The sequence below is a fragment of the Pseudophryne corroboree genome, chromosome 5, assembly GCF_028390025.1.
Source record: "Pseudophryne corroboree isolate aPseCor3 chromosome 5, aPseCor3.hap2, whole genome shotgun sequence".
NCBI lineage: Eukaryota > Metazoa > Chordata > Amphibia > Anura > Myobatrachidae > Pseudophryne > Pseudophryne corroboree.
In genome coordinates this window covers 600,082,154-600,102,133 of record NC_086448.1, presented here as the reverse complement: position 1 = coordinate 600,102,133, position 19,980 = coordinate 600,082,154, and the positions used below count along the sequence as shown (strand labels likewise).

The following is a 19,980-nucleotide window of genomic DNA, read 5'->3' as shown; positions in this document are numbered from 1 at the left end:
TCCAGCCAGCTCCCCCTTGTGTTCCTCCAGCCCACCCTCATGTGTCACTACAGCCCCCACAACTCATGCCATTGCAGCAGCCCCTTATGTGTGGTCTGTTTGTCGGTGGGTGTCTTACCTCATGTATCTGGCTCCCTCAGTTCTCTGTGCCCATAGTGCTGCTGCGTGTCTGGCTGGAGTGCAGACATTTCCGTATCTACTGTAGTCATGTGATTTGAAGTGTGACTGACTTGCCTGCACAGTCTTGGTGTGTACACACGGTGAGATATTTTCCTACTATTTTTACGATATATAGTCAAAATTGTAAGTAAAGTTAGTGCCGATCGCAAGGTGAAAGTCACCTTGCGATCCCGATTCGATGCGCGGTCGGCATCACAAGCCTAGATAGACTGTGCAGGCAAGTCAATTTTGACTATCTCTGTAGAAGAGATAGTCAAAATTGACACTTATCCAAAATCGCACATAGTCAGTATCGCAAGCACAATCATTATGTGCTTGCGATGCCGACCTAGCCCCTGACGCATAGTGAGAATCGGGCATAGCCCGAATCTCACTGTGTGTATGGGCCTTCTATCTAGCCTTACGATACCGACCCCACGGGAGTGCGCATCAGTATTGAACAGGTATCGTAAGCTGGCTAACACCTTCAGATCTGCACTAACTTTCCTTTAATTTGTAGGAGGGGATGGTTAGGGTAGTCTGTAGGAGGGGTGAGATAGGGGTAGGGTTAAAACACTTACAGGGATCCATTGGCATCCTGACTTTTGGGATTCGGACTGCGAGGATTTTGTACCAACCCGGAAACCTATTAGTAGTTTACATTTATTAAAACCATTTTCTAACTGGAGAAGCTGACTTAAATGACACATTTTCCACAATAGTACTTCTGTTAGTGCACCACCCAAGTAATTATTCCATATCCAGTACTGATGAATTGTAACAAAAACAAAATGGCATTGGCTATATATAGCGTGAACATATATGTATGGCTTTGTGAGGCAATGCATTATCTTTATAATTTTTTTCTATTATCTACTTTAACATTGGTCTAGCACTTGCACACAAGAGCAAAGGGAGGACAAAACGGCATAAATACATGTACAGTATGATCTGTATATTGTGGGGGCACTGAACTGAAAGTTACTGAACTCATGGTGGAGTTGGGAGACTCTTAAACATGTTAATATGTACATGCTGTAGATATGTTCTTGTTACTTGTGTGTGTGTGTGTGTGTGTGTGTGTGTGTGAGTGAGTGACACAAGCTGTGGCTGCCTGGTGTCAGTGTGGATGCAGCAGCAGCAGATGAGCCGGCGACAGGGCAGCTGTGACAACAGCAGCAGCAGCAGCGAGCATGTGTGAGGAGGAGCGGCCAGCAGAGGGAGTGCGGGGAGGGAGGGTCACACAGCGCAGCAGCAGCAGCAGCAGCATCATCATCGCACAAGTAAAGTAGCGACGAGTAAAGTGTTCGGGCTTCGGGATGACGCGCACTGTGCCCGCTAGGCGAGATGCGGAGGAAGTAGAGGCCGTGTGCCGTTAGCGGTGTCGGAGCCGGGGCAGCTGCTCTCTGCGCACAACTACTTCTTGCTTTCTTCCCATAGCTGCTGAAGTTGAGGCGGCGAGTTACGGACACCGGCGCTCAGTGCGGGGCTGCAGCCTGCCTCCTGACGTGTGGCTGAGACGTTCCCGCACCCCGAGCACAGGCGGCTGATGGTGCCCAGCAGGCAGCCAGAGCGGGGAGGAGGATGTGAGCCTGCGCTTCTCTTATCTCCTGCCACAGCCCCGGCACTTCCCTGCTGCTGCCTCTGCATCTGATGGCAGCAGCTGATACTCAGGACTGGAAGCTGCCTCCTCCTCCTCCTGCTGCTGCTTGGTGAGCCCCGCACCTGGGCGCTGCCGCTGCTGTGTGAGCTCCGCACCTGGGCGCTGCCGCTGCTGAGAGCAGAACACAAGCTGCGGGTCACAGGGAGGGCACAGGCTGCTGGGATGCTGCTGTAGGGACGGGCTCTCCGGCATACATGCCACTTTCCGCAGGACCTGAGTATGTCCAGTGATCACTTCAACAGCACAACACTGGAAGATGCTCGGCTAAAAGACCTGTTTTTGGTAAAAGGTATTAGTATGTGTGTCCATGTTGTGGCTGTGTGTGCTATGTGCTGTTACACCCCTGCTCCCCCGGAGGCTATCATAGCCTGTGTGATTTTATACTTCTTATAGATGTTAGCCTGTGTGCTAGTGCTATTATATGCCCTATGCCGGCGTTACCTGGGCTGTGTAGTTTACGCCTGCAGGAAAAGCTGCTTTGTGCTACTGCCCCTGCCACCTGATGATGCCCCCTGTTAGCTAGCAGCCAAGTGACTACTTTGTGTGTAATGTTATTGCTGAGGACAGGCTGTGGAAGCCCATCATTTCCTGCATACAGAGGGTACAAGAACTCAATCCGCAGATTCGCAGTAACCTCTACAGAAGTTACTCTGATATAGTACAGCTGCAATAATGTCTTACAGGGCACCTCACATAACTTAGCTACGTTGCATATATTGGCCATGCCTTTGGAGTTTTTCTTGTTGCACTTGATCAGTGTATTGTGTTACACTAAAAATATTATATCCCTGATTACATCATGTCTACATGTGCTTTTTATTTTTATGATCAATGTAAGGATTCCTCATAGTAAAAAATAAATAACTTTTATATATATATATGTGTGTGTGTGTGTATTTGCATTTAATGGTTAAATATCAGACCCCTAACTTATTTCTTGTCTCTATACTAACTTGCCTATTCTTCCTTATACAATATTATTTTGAAGTAAATTGCAGGCTAACAGTCTGGTAGGTGTGCCTGGTCTGCTTGATGGAGTTTATGACATCATTACACAGGAACTTTGGGTTGGTTGTTATGTGTTCCTCACTCAAGTTCATACCATGGGTGAGGTTTAGGCGGAAACTTACCACAAATTTTCCAGACTTCAGACTGCTGGAACGCTTTGATGTTCTAATGGTAATTCAGCGAGCGGATGTGTCTGCCTCTTCATGGAATCCTCCCCTGAGCCCTGGTAAAATTAGAAGTGGTATGTCTTGGCACTGAGCTATGTGCCATTTCGTCCCTGTGAACTCTGCGTTCTAGGAAAGACTGAGTGCACTGTACTTTTTTTTTTGTATGTCTGCCCAGAGTTTAATAACTCTTGACAGTCACTGGCTTTTCTTTCCATTTGTTTTTCAGTATTACATGGCGTGCTTAAAGTTAATGTGTTCAATCATTGCAACGTACTTCTTTTTATTGAAACCAGTGATGTTTTTCATGGGCAAGTACTTTGAAACATGGTAATCAGACAAGGTACTGATTAAAACCATTTGGCTATGCACTGCCTAGATCAGTTCAACTTGAAATTTATGAGGGCACAATATTTAATTTATTTTTTTAATTTTTTGTAACTAATCCTTACATGTGTTTCGGGTAGATTACTTAACTGGTCTGTCAACAGTAAATTCAGTTGTTCAATGTTATGAGCCCACTACTTGGTGGAAATCCTACATTGTATGCAACATACATCATTTCTGTTGTAGATAATAATTTGTCAGATTGATCTATTAGGTTAATAGGCTGACACATGAGAGGCAAAGTCAGTTTATGACTAATGCTACTGGATTTACGTAGGCTTATCACCTGCCACTGTGTCTTCTGTAATATTAATTGCCAGTCCAAAAATGTTGGTAAATATTTTCTTATAAACAAATCACAAGCAAAAACTGGGATAAATGTAAAGCTTCTTTGCTTGATCTAGTTGTTGTATAGTTTGTATGGTGCATGTTCCTATAATGGTCACTGCAACAAGAAAAAGACAATAGTTTCTGCACTGTACCTTGTTTTCTGCTGTCTGCAAGTGATGTTATGTCAGTTACAGTATGTATGTAGTATGTTAAGGCAGGAGGTACTGTAAAGTGCTAGAACAGCAATTGTATGGAAAATGGCACAAGGGAAGGCTTTGCAGATGGCTCCCGTTCTTTGAGGGAAATTCCAGTTGCTTGTAGCTGCAGATGGGGTTAAGCAAGCCAGCTGTTAATGGTGTAGCAGGGAACATTTACAAAGACCTTTGTTACAAATACTCTAGTATACGGGTTCTTGGCGCTTAGTTCTCTGACCTCACACTGGCTAAGGCTTTCAGAAATAATAGCCAGCTCCCCTGAGCAGAAGCAGAATAAATTAGTAGAATTCTTACCTGCTTGCGGCCGCCATAGAACCCTTGCTGTATAACACCTGCCAGATCCTAATCAGGTGTTACCTAGTGGTGTGCTGTGTATGTAAAGAGGAAGCCACTTGGCTTATACAACACTTATATTAAATATAGCCAGTGTGACTGCTGGGGAGATCTTCTACCAAGTAGCAACAACTTCCAAAACAGTCTGCGATGTGAGTTCTTGCCTCTCCCAATGATTAATTATATGTGCTTAAAGATATGGCACGCCAGGGAGTGGATTTCTACAGATGTGAGGACAGAAAAGGAATGGTTGAAATACCTATTCCGTTATGGTGGGGTTTGTATAGTATTTGGGAGGTTGATTCTTTTTGTTATAATATCAGAAATGTAATGATGGTATTGTAACTTGTGCCGATAGTGTGATTTATGGGCCTTTGCATTAATAATAACAGATATTTTAATTCTGTATATAAATAACTCTGCTATGTAATAAAGTTAACTCGTAGGGTTAGTGATAATGGCTGTCCCTGCGAATATCTGCCCCCAACATCTTGGAGGAGTCATTCACATTTGTGTAAGACTCCTCCGGGGGATGTGACACTGCACGTGCGCACAGTGTCCGTTTCTGCCGCCAGATTGAGACTGCAGGAGAAGAACGAGAATATCTCTCCTGCGTGTTAGCCTTCATTGGCACAAAGTGGTTAACACTAGCTGAAGAAGGTATAAACTAATAGGGCCAAACTCTGAAAAGCTTTGCTGTTTGGTACATTGAAGTCAGATCATTGTCCCCATTGATAATAATGGGGACTGCAGTCTGTGATTTCTCATGGCAGGCATGTCCAAACTGCGGCCCTCCAGCTGTTGTGAAACTACATATCCCAGTATGCCCTGACACAGTTTTGCCGTCAGAGAATGCTAAAGCTGTGTCAAGGCATGCTGGGATGTGTAGTTTCTCAACAGCTGGAGGGCCGCAGTTTGGACATGCCTGTCTTATGCATTAGGCTGTTCGTACATAGGACTGATGTAGAAACTGCAGTTTCTACATCATTTTAGTAAATAAATGCTTGATAAATAGGCCGGGAAGCGGTTAACATACTGCTACACAGGATCCCGGCTATCACAGTGCCGACGCCGGAATCCCACACAGCGGTACAATACCGGCGAGGTAGGTGATTCTCCCTCTATGGGTGTCTACGACATCCATAGAGGGAGAATTTAACCTGTGGCAAGCGCAGTGTGCTACTGTGCCCGCAAGGGGCTTACTAGCGCTCACCCCACTGTCGGCATACTGGTGGCCGGGATGCCGCTGCCGGTATACTGACGGCCGGCATCCTGGCCATCGGTAATTCATACAGAAGCTAATAGGCCCCTTAGCTTTTATTATGAAGCCCAAACCTATTCATGTTCGTTTAGACAAAGTGTATATCTGGATAATGCATAGTAGAAAAGGGAATGGTTATATTCAGATTTTGAAGGCAAAGTTGAGTTTTTTCCTCTAAGCCTCTCTTGTGCTTTCTCCTTTCATGAATTCAGTCAATTGTCCTCATTTAATCTGTGACCTGCCTTACTCTTGTGTTCGCTATAATTTCCTAATAGGATCTGGCACTATATTGTAGTATTTCTTCATACACATTCTCTCTAGTCAGCATTGCTGAGAGGGATATGTAGGTACTCGCACCCTGTGATATTTTTCACCTTTTTTTCATGAAATCAAATTGGATTTATTCCAAAATTCTTACGGCTGATCCACAAAAGAATTTGTAACAAAAGATAACTGAATGCCTTTTAAAAAAAAAATTCTAAATAAAGAGCAGATTACAATTGATTAGACAAGAATTTATCCCTGACATACTTAGAAGCACCATTAGTTACAACATAAACTGTGAGTGTATTTGGGTACGTTTCTACCACAGGGGCACATTTTAGGTGTGGGATAGGGAAGTTAGAGAGAAGGATGAAAGGGCAATTAGTAGCACTGACTGCAAATTGCTGTCAGAACACCACCTTGTGACCACAGGCGCCGTCAATTTCCCATTGTACCCCATAGATGATTTTTAATGTTGGGACATTGTATATTTTTAATTACTAATACCCTTTTCAGAACTAAATCTGTGGTCTGATCCAGGTAAAGTGAAAACTGTTTCAAGCATTGTCGCAGCTGCTTAAAACCCTTCCTCACCGCACGTGGATCCGGTTTATTCCCAGGTCATCGCCTTCACACTGCACCCGTGTCTGCCCTGCATGTCACTCCCTTGAGGAGGCCCCTGCATACAGTCAGCAGCGTTGCGCCTTTTACACTGCAGCTAATATGGGTCAGTTCTGGGAATAACCCTGGTCTTGATCAGGGTCAAATTCCTAGTGCTCCAAACCCGGATTCACCCTTGCACACCAAGCCAGGACAAGGGGTGTCCCAGCAATATCTGGGGTCAGAGGCTCAGTATGACGGGGGTGTAAATCATTCCAGCGTTTTATGCTGTGATTGAGATTTGTCTGGTATATTGCCTATTCATTTTGTCTCTCCTGACAAGGGACTGATGTAAATGATTATATATTTCTCTTACGTCCTAGAGGATGCTGGGGACTCCGTAAGGACCATGGGGATAGACGGGCTCTGCAGGAGACATGGGCACTTTAAGAAAGACTTTAGGATTTGGGTGTGCACTGGCTCCTCCCTCTATGCCCCTCCTCCAGACCTCAGTTAATTACTGTGCCCAGAGGAGACTGGGTGCTTTTCAGAGGCTCTCCTGAGTTTCTGACAGAAAGTATTTTGTTAGGTTTTTTATTTTCAGGGAGCCTGCTGGCAACAGACTCCCTGCATCGTGGGACTGAGGGGAGAGAAGCAGACCTACTTCTGTGAGTTGAAAGGCTCTGCTTCTTAGGCTACTGGACACCATTAGCTCCAGAGGGATCGGTACGCAGGTCTCATCCTCGCCGTCCGTCCCGGAGCCGCGCCGCCGTCCTCGCAGAGCCTGAAGGTAGAAGCCACGTGAGTATGAGAAGTTAGAAGACATCAGAGGCAGCAGAAGACTTCACTGAGGTAACGCACAGCACTGCAGCTGTGCGCCATTGCTCCCATTCACCTCACATACTGTGTCACTGTAAGGGTGCAGGGCGCAAGGGGGGGGGGGGCGCGGGGGGGGGGCGCCCTGGGCAGCAAATAAACCTCTCCTGGCAAAAGATAGGTATATACAGCCGTCCACTGTATATACCTACGAGCCCCCGCCAAAGTTTTGTATTTTAGAGCGGGACAGAAGCCCGCCGCTGAGGGGCGGGGATTCTCCCTCAGCACTCGCCAGCGCCATTTTTTCTCCACAGCACCGCTGAGAGGAAGCTCTCCGGACTCTCCCCTGCTTAGATCATGGTGACGAGGGTTTTAAAGTAGAGGGGGGGGGGGGGGGGGCACATGATTGGCGAATTGAGTATAAAAGCGCTATCTGGGTAAACATAAATATTGTGTTTTTGTCCTGGGTTATTATAGCGCTGGGTGTGTGCTGGCATACTCTCTCTCTGTCTCTCCTAAGGGCCTTGTGGGGGAACTGTCCTCAGATAAGAGGGTTCCCTGAGTGTGTGGTGTGTCGGTACGTGTGTGTCGACATGTCTGAGGTAGGCTTTTCGACGGAGGAGGAGGAGCAAATGAATGTGGTGTCGCCGGCGCCGACACCTGACTGGATGGATATGTGGAATGTTTTAAGTGCCAATGTAAATTTATTGCACAAAAGATTGGATAAAGCTGAAGCTAGGGAACAGCCAGGGAGTCAACCCATGCCTGTACCTATGTCGCATGGACCTTCGGGGTCTCAGAAGCACCCACTATCCCAAATAGTGGACACAGATACCGACACGGATTCAGACTCCAGTGTCGACTACGATGATGCAAAATTACAGCCAAAAGTGGCTAAATGTATTCGATATATGATTATTGCAATCAAAGATGTTTTGCATATCACAGAGGAACCCCCTGTCCCTGACACGCGGGTACACATGTATAAGGGAAAGAAAACAGATAAATTTTCCCCCCTCACATGAGCTGAATGAGTTATGTGAAAAAGCTTGGGAATCTCCAGACAAGAAACTGCAGATTCCCAAAAGGATTCTTATGGCGTATCCTTTCCCGCCAACGGATAGGATACGGTGGGAATCATCCCCTAGGGTTGACAAAGCTTTGGCACGCTTATCCAAAAAGGTAGCGCTGTCTTCCCAAGATACGGCCACCCTCGGGGATCCTGCTGATCGCAAGCAGGAGGTTACCCTGAAGTCCATTTATACACATTCAGGTACCTTACTCAGACCAATGGACAAAAAGATCAGTAGCCCAAGGCGCAAACAATGCAATACAAAAAAGAAAATCCACAAGTAAAGGCGCTCAGTGTTGTCTCACTTACACCAATATAGACAAAATATAAAATATACTTAGTGTCCAAATAAGGATCAAATCAGTCCCACAGTTGAGAGAGTCCTTTCTTAAAATCCTCTGTTTGCGCTTCCACCGTAAAGGCCTCTTTTTCCAGTAGTCACTCAAGAAGATATGCAATAAAAACAATACAAAATCATGGTGTAGTACGTCTCAAGTTGTTTTCACACAATGACAGATAGAAATGCTAGAGTCCCAAAGCGTACCCCACTCACAAGAAGTAGGGTGACTATCCTCATGTAAAGGTATCTTTAGTAATGGTGCAGATATGACAAATCTTGTCAAATTATGCGTACCATACTCACTTCTCCAGAAGCAGTACTCCTCACATCACGGTTTCTTTAGATGTTCCATGCCGGATCCCTCCTCATTCAAATAAAGGGATATATACTGATAAAAAAGTTTTATTTAAAACCTATATAGGCAATGACCATATGTAAGTCACAACTGATATCGATGCTATTAACAGGTATAGCCGTCGGCCGAAAACGGCAAATTCCCTGTCTGGTGTTAAGACATCAATTACAGAGGGAAAAAACAAAAAATGGATATGCCTAAAAAACACTCTTCCTACGCGTTTCTACCCTCTGGGGGTCTTTATCAAGGTTCCTTAATAGCATCCAGTTACCTATTAATAGCATCGATATCAGTTGGGACTTACACATGGTCATTGCCTATATATGTTTTAAATAAAACATTTTATCAGTATATATCCCTTTATTTGAATGAGGAGGGTTCCGGCAAGGAACATCTAAAGAAACCGTGATGTGAGGAGTACTGCTTCTGGAGAAGTGAGTATGGTACGCATAATTTGACAAGATTTGTCATATCTGCACCATTACTAAAGATACCTTTACATGAGGATAGTCACCCTACTTTTTGTGAGTGGGGTACGCTTTGGTTCTCTAGCATTTCTATCTGTCATTGTGTGAAAATAGCTTGAGACGTACTACACCATGATTTTGTATTGTTTTTATTGCATATCTTCTTGAGTGACTACTGGAAACAGAGGCCTTTACGGTGGAAGCGCAAACAGAGGATTTTAAGAAAGGACTCTCTCAACTGTGGGACTGATTTGATCCTTATTTGGACACTAAGTATATTTTATATTTTGTCTATATTGGTGTAAGTGAGACAACACTGAGCGCCTTTACTTGTGGATTTTCTTTATTTACCTTACTCAGACCGGGTATTGCGTCGGCATGGGTGTGTAGTGCTGTAGCAGCATGGACAGATACCTTATCAGCGGAAATTGATACCCTGGATAAGGATACCATCCTGTTGACCCTAGGACATATAAAAGATGCTGTCTTATATATGAGAGATGCACAAAGAGACATTGGTCTATTGGGTTCGAGAATCAACGCTATGTCGATCTCGGCTAGAAGAGTCCTTTGGACCCGACAATGGACAGGTGATGCCGACTCAAAAAGGCATATGGAGGTTTTACCTTAAAAGGGTGAGGAATTGTTTGGGGAAGGTCTCTCGGACCTGGTCTCCACTGCTACGGCAGGCAAATCTAATTTTTTACCTTATATTCCCTCACAACCTAAAAAAGCACCGCATTATCAAATGCAGTCCTTTCGATCAAATAGAAACCAGAAAGGCCGTGGATCGTCCTTTCTTGCCAGAGGTAAGGGCAGAGGGAAAAAGCTGCACAACACAGCTAGTTCCCAGGAACAGAAGTCCTCCCCGGCCTCTGCAAAATCCACCGCATGACGCTGGGGCACGTCTTCGAATTTTCAGCCACATCTGGGCCCACTCACAGGTGGATCCCTGGGCAATAGAAATTGTTTCCCTAGGTTACAAACTGGAATTCGAAGAGGTGCCTCCTCGCCGGTTTTTCAAATCGGCTCTGCCAACGTCTCCTCAAGAACGGGAGATAGTGTTAAATGCAATCGACAAATTGTATCTTCAACAGGTGGTGGTCAAGGTTACCCCGCTTCAACAGGGCAGGGGATATTACTCAATCCTGTTTGTGGTCCCGAAATCGGACGGTTCGGTCAGACGCATTTTAATTTTAAAATCCCTGAACCTATACTTGAAAAGGTTCAAATTCAAGATGGAATCGCTCAGGGCGGTCATCGCCAGCCTGGAAGGAGGAGATTTTATGGTATCTCTGGACATAAAGGATGCATACCTTCATGTTCCCATATATCCACCTCATCAGGCGTACCTGAGCTTTGCGGTACAGGATTGTCATTACCAATTTCAGACGTTGCCGTTTAGGCTTTCCACGGCCCCGAGAATTTTCACCAAGGTAATGGCGGAAATGATGGTGCTCCTGCTCAAGCAAGGTGTCACTATTATCCCATACTTGGACGATCTCCTCATAAAAGCGAGATCAAGAGAACAATTACTGAACAGCGTGTCACTTTCACTGAAGGTGTTACAGCAACACAGCTGGATTCTCAATATCCCGAAGTCGCAGCTGGTTCCTAGGACTCATCTACCCTTCTTGGGCATGATTCTGGATACGGACAAGAAAAGGGTGCATCTGCCAATAGAAAAGGCTCAAGACCTCGTGACTTTGGTCAGGAACCTATTGAAACCAAAACAGGTGTCAGTGCATCACTGCACGCGAGTCCTGGGAAAGATGGTGGCATCTTACGAGGCCATTCCATTCGGCAGGTTCCGTGCACGGACCTTCCAATGGGACCTACTGGACAAATGGTCCGGGTCGCATCTACAAATGCATCGGTTGATCACCCTGTCCCCCAGGGCCAGGGTGTCTCTCCTGTGGTGGCTGCAGAGTGCTCACCTTCTAGAGGGCCGCAGATTCGGCATTCAGGACTGGGTCCTGATGACCACGGACGCGAGCCTCCGAGGTTGGGGTGCAGTCACACAAGGAGGGAACTTCCAGGGTCTTTGGTCAAGTCAGGAGACTTGTCTTCACATCAACGTCCTGGAGCTAAGGGCCATATTTAATGCCCTTCGTCAAGCGGAGACTTTGCTTCGCGACTTACCAGTTCTGATCCAGTCAGACAACATCACCGCAGTAGCTCATGTAAACCGCCAGGGCGGCAAAAAGAGCAGAGTGGCAATGGCGGAAGCCACAAAGATTCTACGCTGGGCGGAAAACCATGTAAGCGCCCTATCAGCAGTGTTCATTCCGGAAGTGGACAACTGGGAAGCAGACTTCCTCAGCAGGCAAGACCTGCATCCGGGAGAGTGGGGACTTCATCAGGAAGTCTTCACACAGATTGCAAGCCAGTGGGGCCTGCCCCAGATAGACATTATGGCGTCCCGCCTAAACAAAAAACTGCAAAGGTATTGCGCCAGGTCAAGAGACCCTCAGGCGGTAGAGGTGGACACACTAGTGACACCGTGGGTGTTCCACTCAGTATATGTTTTTCCTCCTCTTCCTCTCATCCCAAAGGTGTTGAGAATAATAAGAAAAGGAGGAGTTCGGACAATTCTCATTGTTCCAGATTGGCCACGAAGGGCCTGGTACCCGGAATTGCAGGAGATGCTCACAGAAGATCCGTGGCCTCTTCCTCTAAGACAGGACCTGTTGCAACAGGGGCCCTGTCTGTTCTAAGACAAACCGTGGCTGCGGTTGAACGCCGGATCCTAGCGGAAAAGGGCATTCCGGATGAGGTCATTCCTACTCTGATAAAGGCTAGGAAGGATGTGACGGCTAAACATTATCACCGTATATGGCGTAAATATGTTGCTTGGTGTGAGGCCAGGAATGCTCCAACGGAAGAATTCCATCTGGGCCGTTTCCTTCACTTTCTACAAACTGGAGTGAATTTGGGCCTAAAATTAGGCTCCATTAAGGTTCAGATTTCGGCATTATCCATTTTCTTTCAAAAAGAATTGGCTTCACTTCCAGAAATACAAACTTTTGTAAAGGGAGTGCTTCATATTCAGCCACCTTTTGTACCTCCGGTGGCGCCTTGGGACCTTAACGTGGTTTTGAGTTTTCTTAAGTCGCACTGGTTTGAACCACTTCAGACAGTAGAGTTAAAATATCTCACTTGGAAGGTGGTCATGTTGTTGGCCTTAGCTTCGGCTAGGCGAGTGTCAGAATTGGCGGCTTTGTCTCGCAAAAGCCCCTATCTAGTTTTCCATATGGATAGGGCGGAATTGCTGACCCGTCCTCAATTCTTGCCTAAAGTGGTGTCATCCTTTCATATGAACCAACCTATTGTGGTGCCGGTGGCTACACGAGACTTGAAGGATTCCGAGTATCTGGATGTAGTCAGGGCTTTGAAAATTTACGTGGCCAGGACGGCCAAAGTCAGAAAAACTGAAGCGCTGTTTATCCTGTATGCAGCCAACAAGGTTGGCGCTCCTGCTTCAAAGCAGACTATTGCTCGCTGGATCTGTACCACGATTCAGCAGGCGCATACGACGGCTAGATTGCCGTTCCCTAAATCAGTCAAGGCCGATTCCACTAGGAAAGTGGGCTCTTCTTGGGCGGCTGCCCGAGGGGTCTCGGCACTACAGCTGTGCTGAGCGGCTACTTGGTCAGGGGCAAACACGTTTGCGAAATTCTACAAATTTGATACCCTGGCTGAGGAGGACCTCCTGTTTGCTCAATCGGTGCTGCAGAGTCATCTGCACTCTCCCGCCCGTTTGGTAGCTTTGGTATAATCCCCATTGTCCTTACGGAGTCCCCAGCATCCTCTAGGACGTAAGAGAAAATAAGATTTTAAACCTACCGGTAAATCTTTTTCTCGTAGTCCGTAGAGGATGCCCGTCCCAAGTGCGAACTACTTCTGCGCAAGACTTGTATATAGTTTTGCTTACATAAGGGTTATGTTATGGTTGCTTTCAGTTTCCGACTGAAGCTATGTTGAATTTCATACTGTTAACTGGTTAGTTTTTCACAAGTTATACGGTGTGATTGGTGTGGGCTGGTATGAATCTTGCCCTTGGTTTAACAAAAATCCTTTCCTTGTACTGTCCATCTCCTCTGGGCACAGTTTCTCTAACTGAGGTCTGGAGGAGGGGCATAGAGGGAGGAGCCAGTGCACACCCAAATCCTAAAGTCTTTCTTAAAGTGCCCATGTCTCCTGCGGAGCCAGTCTATCCCCATGGTCCTTACGGAGTCCCCAGCATCCTCTACAGACTACGAGGAAAAGATTTACCGGTAGGTTTAAAATCTTATTTTTCTTGTACAGCAATGCGTAATATGGTGTCTTTACATCGATAAACAATAAATAGTAGTAGTGCTCAGTAACATGGCAATAGTAATATTCCTGATGGATTTCTTCCCTTGTTACCTGGAGAAGAGACCATCATGTTTCTGATCTTTTATTATTATTATTATTATTATTAATAATAATAATAATAATAATATTATCCTTTATTTATATGGCGCCACAAGGGTTCCGCAGCTCCCAATTACAGATTACATAAGCAAATAATCAAGCAGGAAAACAGCAACTTACAGTTGACGACAATATAGGACAAGTACAGGGTAAATAAATATAGCTACATCAGCAGATGACACTGGAATAAGTATCAGGTGGCAGAAGACTGCTGGATTTGGTGCAGTTGAATATTATTAGAGTAAGAGAAAAAGATAAGCACATGAGGGAAGAGGGCCCTACTCGTGAGAGCTTACATTCTAAAGGGGAGGTGTAGACAGACAGGGGTGAGACAGATGGAGTACATAGAGAGCATGGAACAGAGGTTTAGGATGAGATTTGGCTGGGTTTGGTGAAGAAGTGGGTCTTGAGAGCCCGTTTGAAGTTTTGTAGAGAGGTGGATAGTCTGAGGGGGAGAGGTAGGGAATTCCAGAGAAGTGGTGCAGCATGTGAAAAATCTTGGAGGTAGGAGTGGGAGGAAGTAATCCAAAGGCAGGAGAGTCGGCGTGCATTAGCAGAGCGAAGAGGACGTGTGGGAGTGTAAAGGGAGATAAGGTCAGAGATGTAGATGGGAGAGGAGTAGGTGAGGGCTTTGTAAGCAAGTGTGAGAAGCTTGAAATGGATTCTGAAGGTCTAGTAAGAGAGGAGAGGTGGATGTAGTGCGTTTGGTGAGGAAAATGAGCCGGGCAGCAGCATTGAGGATAGATTGGAGTGGAGAGAGGTATTTGTCAGGAATGCCAGTCAGGAGGAGATTACAGTAGTCCAGTCTGGAGATGACCAGTGAGTGGATAAGAGTCTTAGTAGCATCCTGGGTCAGAAAGGGTCTGATCCTGGAAATATTTTTTAGATGAAAACGGCAGTTTTGTGAGAGGTGCTGAATGTGTGGTTTGAAGGAGAGGGAGGAGTCTAGGATTACTCCAATACAGCGCACTTGGGGGCTAGAGGAGATAGTAGTGCCATCAATAGATAATTAGATTGTAGGAGGTGAGGTTATGCGGGAGGGAGGGAAGATGATCAGCTCGGTCTTAGACATGTTAAGTTTAAGAAAGCGCTGGGACATCCAGGAAGAGGTAGCAGAGAGACAGTTGGAGATACGAGTGAGGAGAGCAGGGGAGAGGTCTGGAGAGGAAAGATAGATTTGAGTGTCATCAGCATAGAGATGATATTGGAAACCAAAAGAACTAATGAGCTTACCTAGTGAGGACGTATAGAGAGAGAAGAGAAGAGGACCAAGGACAGAACCTCGGGGTAACTCTACAGTTAGTGGAAGTGAGGGGGAGGTGGAGTCATGAGAGGAGACAGAGAATGAACGGTCAGAAAGGTAGGAAGACAGCCAAGAGAGGGCAGTGTCACGCAGACCAATGGAGTGAAGGATTTGCAGTAGGAGAAGATGGTCCACAGTGTCAAAAGCAGCAGAGAGATCAAGTAGAATAAGTAGAGAGTAGTATATAGATAAAATTAAAGCGCTAAATGGTCATATATGAGAGAAAAAGGTCACATATTAAACACATGAATTTATTGATTTAGAGAATAAATATGGTTTAAAAGATAATTAAATACAATGAAATGTTGAAAAACACAAGTGAGTGTCAAATCTCAAGTGAGCTGTGCCCCTCTCAATCCCAGTGGGAATCAGTGTATAAAGTTCAAGCCTGTTCCAATAACAGTCCCCTGTTGATTAACTTTGGATTTCCCGTTAGTGTCCCATCGTGTAAGATATTAAGTAGAGAGTAGTGTCCCTTAGATTTAGCAACATGGAGGTCATTGCATACTTTTGTAAGGGCAGTTTCAGTGGAGTGGAGAGGACGGTAGCCAGGCTGGAATGGGTCAAGCAGTGAGTGTGAGGAAAGAAAGGAAGTAAGGCGGTTGTAGACAATACACTCAAGGAGTTTGGAGGCAAAAGGGAGGAGAGAGATGGGTAGGTAGTTGGAGAGAGTGTTTGGATCAAGTGTAGGTTTTTTAAGAATAGGAGAGATGAGTGCATGCTTGAAGGCAGAGGGGACAGTGCCTGAGGAGAGGGAGATATTGAGAAAGTGGGAAAGATGGGAACAAGCAGAAGGAGAGAGGTAGCAGAGGAGGCGAGAGGGGATAGGGTTAAGTGGGGAGGTGGTGAGGGGACAGGAACGAATGAGGGCCATGACTTCCTCTCCAGATGCATCGGAGAAAGATGTCAGAGTTGGTGCGAGGGATGGGGAGGGTTGGTAAGGAATGGGAGAAGGCTGGTTACTGATGGTCTGGTGTGATGTGATGTCCTGACGTATGGAGTCAATTTTGGATGTGAAGTACGTGGCAAAGTCAAGAGCAGAGAGTGGGGAAGGGAGACGAGGTGGAGGTGGGCAGAGGAGTGAGTTGAGAGTGGCAAAGAGGCGCCGGGGGTTGGAAGACTGGGAGGAGATGAGGTTCTTGAAGTATGACTGTTTAGCAAGAGAAAGGGCAGCACTGAAGGATGAGAGCATAAGTTTGAAATGGAGGAAGTCTGCCTTAGAGCGTGATTTCCTCCAGTGTCGCTCAGCAGTACGTGAGCATTTTTGCAGATATCTGGTGCATTTGGTGTGCCAGGGTTGAGGTGTTAATTTGCGAGGGTGAATAGTGGTTGGTGGAGCAACAGAGTCAAGAGCAGAAGTAAGGGATGCATTGTATGTGGAAGTGGCTTGTTCAGGGCATGTGTGAGAGAGAATAGAAGTGAGTCAAACAGGGAGGAAAGGAATGTGGTGTCGATAGCTTCAATGTTACGCTTAGTGATGGTAGCCTTAGGAGGTAGAGATGGGGAAGTCGAGAGAGATAGGTTAAAGGAGAGCAGGTGGTGGTCAGAGAGGGGAAATGGGGAGTTTGAAAAATCAGAAATATCACAGCGGTGAGTGAAGACCAGATCCAGTGAGCTCCCATTCACATGGGAGGGTGAGGAGGTCCACTGGGAGAGACCAAGTGAAGAGGTGAGGTTAAGGAGTGATATAGCTAAATATTTATCTTATATAAAACCCTTTATGAGGTCTAAGAACACTGTACGCTATTAACGTATTAAGTACCGTAAGGGTACGCTCGATGCGTAATGATCGCTTAGCCGTGGTCGAGACGCTCAAGCGTCACGTTCGCTCACGGCCGAGAGATCACAGGCAGGCACGCTATTGGCTGCCGTCTATCGTAATGATTCGCTATAGCGTAGCGGACGCTCGGGACCACGAGGAGATCACCAGCGGCGCTGACGCTCACAATGTTAAACCTTTATATCTAAACCATAAACTATGTAATATGCTGTAAGACCTTAGTGTAGTGATAGAGTGTAAATGCAACACAGTATAACCTTATTAACTCAAATGCTGTTCGAGCGTCACCGACGCTCTGAGAATACTTAACACTATAAGAAATACACAGATACCGTGCCTAGGGTCTAACGCCTTATATATATATATTATGAATGTTATACTTGCAAAAGAATTAATACAATACAAGTCATACACTACAATATAACATAGACTACCTAACCAGATAACTACACAGGAAATACAATACAATACAATTACGTTTTAAGGGAAAATAAGAGAGAAAGAGGAGAAGAGAGAGAGAAATGGCTCACAATAACAGTAAGAACAATATGATTGCGGAGAAACACTTACGCACAAGGGGAAACGATCGCATGCGCCTCTGGACATCCAGCTCCCGATTTTCAGCAATGATAACCGTTGAAGAGTGAGCTGGATGTGATCGGCTTGTCTATTTATGCCCCACACACAATACAATTCAATGGTCCCTACAATCTCATTGTTCATTGGACACAGGAATTCGGCTTCGCACTATAACAAAAGGTCATAGGTTGATTCATACAGGTGGGCTGTGACGATTTCCAACAGCTCAGGTGGGAGGGAAACTGGGTTTCCCGCCGCATGGCTAAGTAAGAGTAAATAATAGTAAATGGACATAAACTTCTTATGTCCATAACTATTCGCACGAGCGATTAATCCGCTCCAAACCAACACCGGAATATTGCTAATTAAATACTCTTCCGATGGGTACTAAACACCACTGTATGACTCCTGTTAGACCCTTCGTACAATACAAAGAGGGATCCCCCTGTCCAGGAACATGCTATATTAACTAAACTTTCAGAATCTATCAAAGGGACCATGATCTACAAAATACATTATATAGTTAAAATATGTAACGATTGAGTCGCATGCTACGATCACATAAACTCTACCGTAAGTACGCATACCGTGCGCCTGCGGGTGCCCGCGACTGTGAGTATGCGCACGCACGGGAGAGCGTACGCTTGCGCAGCGCGGACGTGTATGAGGTGCAAATATGGCAGTGTGTATAGAGATATTTTTCTGACTTTGACAGGAGTTTAGAGGCAGGGGATTGTGTAGGGATGTCAATAGGGATGTTGAAATCGCCTAGGATAATGGAGGGAATGTCAGAAAAGAGGAAGTGTGGAAGCCAGGAAGCAAAGTTGTCGATGAATTTGGAAGCATTCTAACTTTTGGTTCAGCTCACACTGGGTATTAAGGGCCCCATACACTAGGACGATAATGCCCAATTTCATCAGATTTTGGGCAATCGACCCTATGTATCGGGTGAAATCGGGCATTTTGGAGGTGTTTCCGATCCGATGTGTGGTCCCGTGAGCATCGGATCAGACCCTCCAGATTGAATGTGCTGCACATTCAATTATGTCCGACCCCGCAGGCATGGCTGGGATCGCCCAGGATTGGCCAAGATACATTGTATACAAAAGGACAGCATACGATGTATCTTGGGCGATCCTGCCCCCCGGGAGGCTGCTAGGGTGATCGCCTGCGCCATGTCAGACGTTCATGTCGCGTAAGTGTATGCTGCCCTTAACAATGGTCACTTCATGCTACAGTATATACACCTCTAGATACAGTCCTTCCTGTGCCCTCTGCATATACTTGTGTCCCATGTGCTTTAGAATGTAAGCTCTTACGAGCAGGATACCCCTTGTCTTTTGTCTATACTTTCTTCCCCGCCTCCTTTAATCCTCATGTTTTTATGTACACACTATGCTTCATTACGCATTATTTTTTATTTAAGTGTTTGGTTTTATGCTGTACCGTTACTGTTTTATTCTACGTCAGTCAGGACCACTTGCATTTGTATGTAGGTATATTTATATTCATGTGACTAATATACCAACTATCTGGATTTAACTATCAGTTTTGGATTGGTTGATTCTTTGAGATCGATGATTTTTCAGTCTTACTCTATTATGGTTAGAAACTTATCACAATATTAATGGAAGAGTAAATATCTGGTTGTACTGTACTGGTTACTGATAAGCACAAGAATGGGACCGATATCCTAGCCACCTGTAGAGCAGCGCCTATTTTATAATGAAACAGTGGACTAAGGTAATATTGGCTGTGCAAATGCATTTTTGACGCATCTAAATAAATTCTCACTGCAGTATTCCCATACTGAATAGATTTTTGTTGCAGCTCATAAATGGATGTAATTAAAATATATGGTTCTGTTGGCTTGTCCCATAACTGGGATTGGGATTAGTATTGTAGCAAAATGATATGCCCAGCAGTGCTTTTACATAGGTTTGTTTAATACTTACCAAGGTTTTTCTTTCTTTTAGCTGAACTGGAGTTTGTCCAGATAATTATCATAATCGTGGTTATAACGGTGATGGTGGTTGTGATCATCTGCCTTTTGAATCACTATAAACTCTCAACGTGGTCCTTCATTAACAGACAAAGCCAAAGCAGAAGACAGGAAGAAGCTCTACAGCCGGTGAGTTCTAGTCTTTACTCCTCCTTCTAGCAATGCTGTACATTACTGTACAGAAACTCATTTGTGAAAAGAGGTAATGCTTATGATGATGATGATGATGATTTATTTTAATTTTTTTAAGATTGGTTCGTTAAGAGTTATAACAAAAACACTAAGTAGTACATTACACACATGTCAAAGGATAGAAACAATCTCAGTCCATATTTGTGCAGAGGCAGTTCAATAAGGTAAACCGGTGCTGAATCAAGTAAAGGACATAGAAACATAGGCCCTCATTCCGAGTTGTTCGCTCGCT

At 45.3% G+C, this 19,980-nt stretch overlaps 1 protein-coding gene across 8 annotated transcripts in view; it reads left to right on the top strand.

Moving 5' to 3' along the window:
- Positions 1-19,980, top strand: part of LDLRAD4 (low density lipoprotein receptor class A domain containing 4) — a 969,790-nt gene that overhangs the window by 882,661 nt on the left and 67,149 nt on the right. For 6 of the 8 annotated variants that reach the window (XM_063923409.1, XM_063923410.1, XM_063923407.1 and 3 more), the window contains one exon: positions 19,531-19,685. In XM_063923409.1, the coding sequence (XP_063779479.1) occupies positions 19,531-19,685 (155 nt within the window). Of the gene's footprint in view, positions 1-1,400; positions 2,112-19,530; positions 19,686-19,980 lie in introns of those variants that run through there. The other 2 variants (XM_063923411.1, XM_063923414.1) reach the window with 2 other exon arrangements.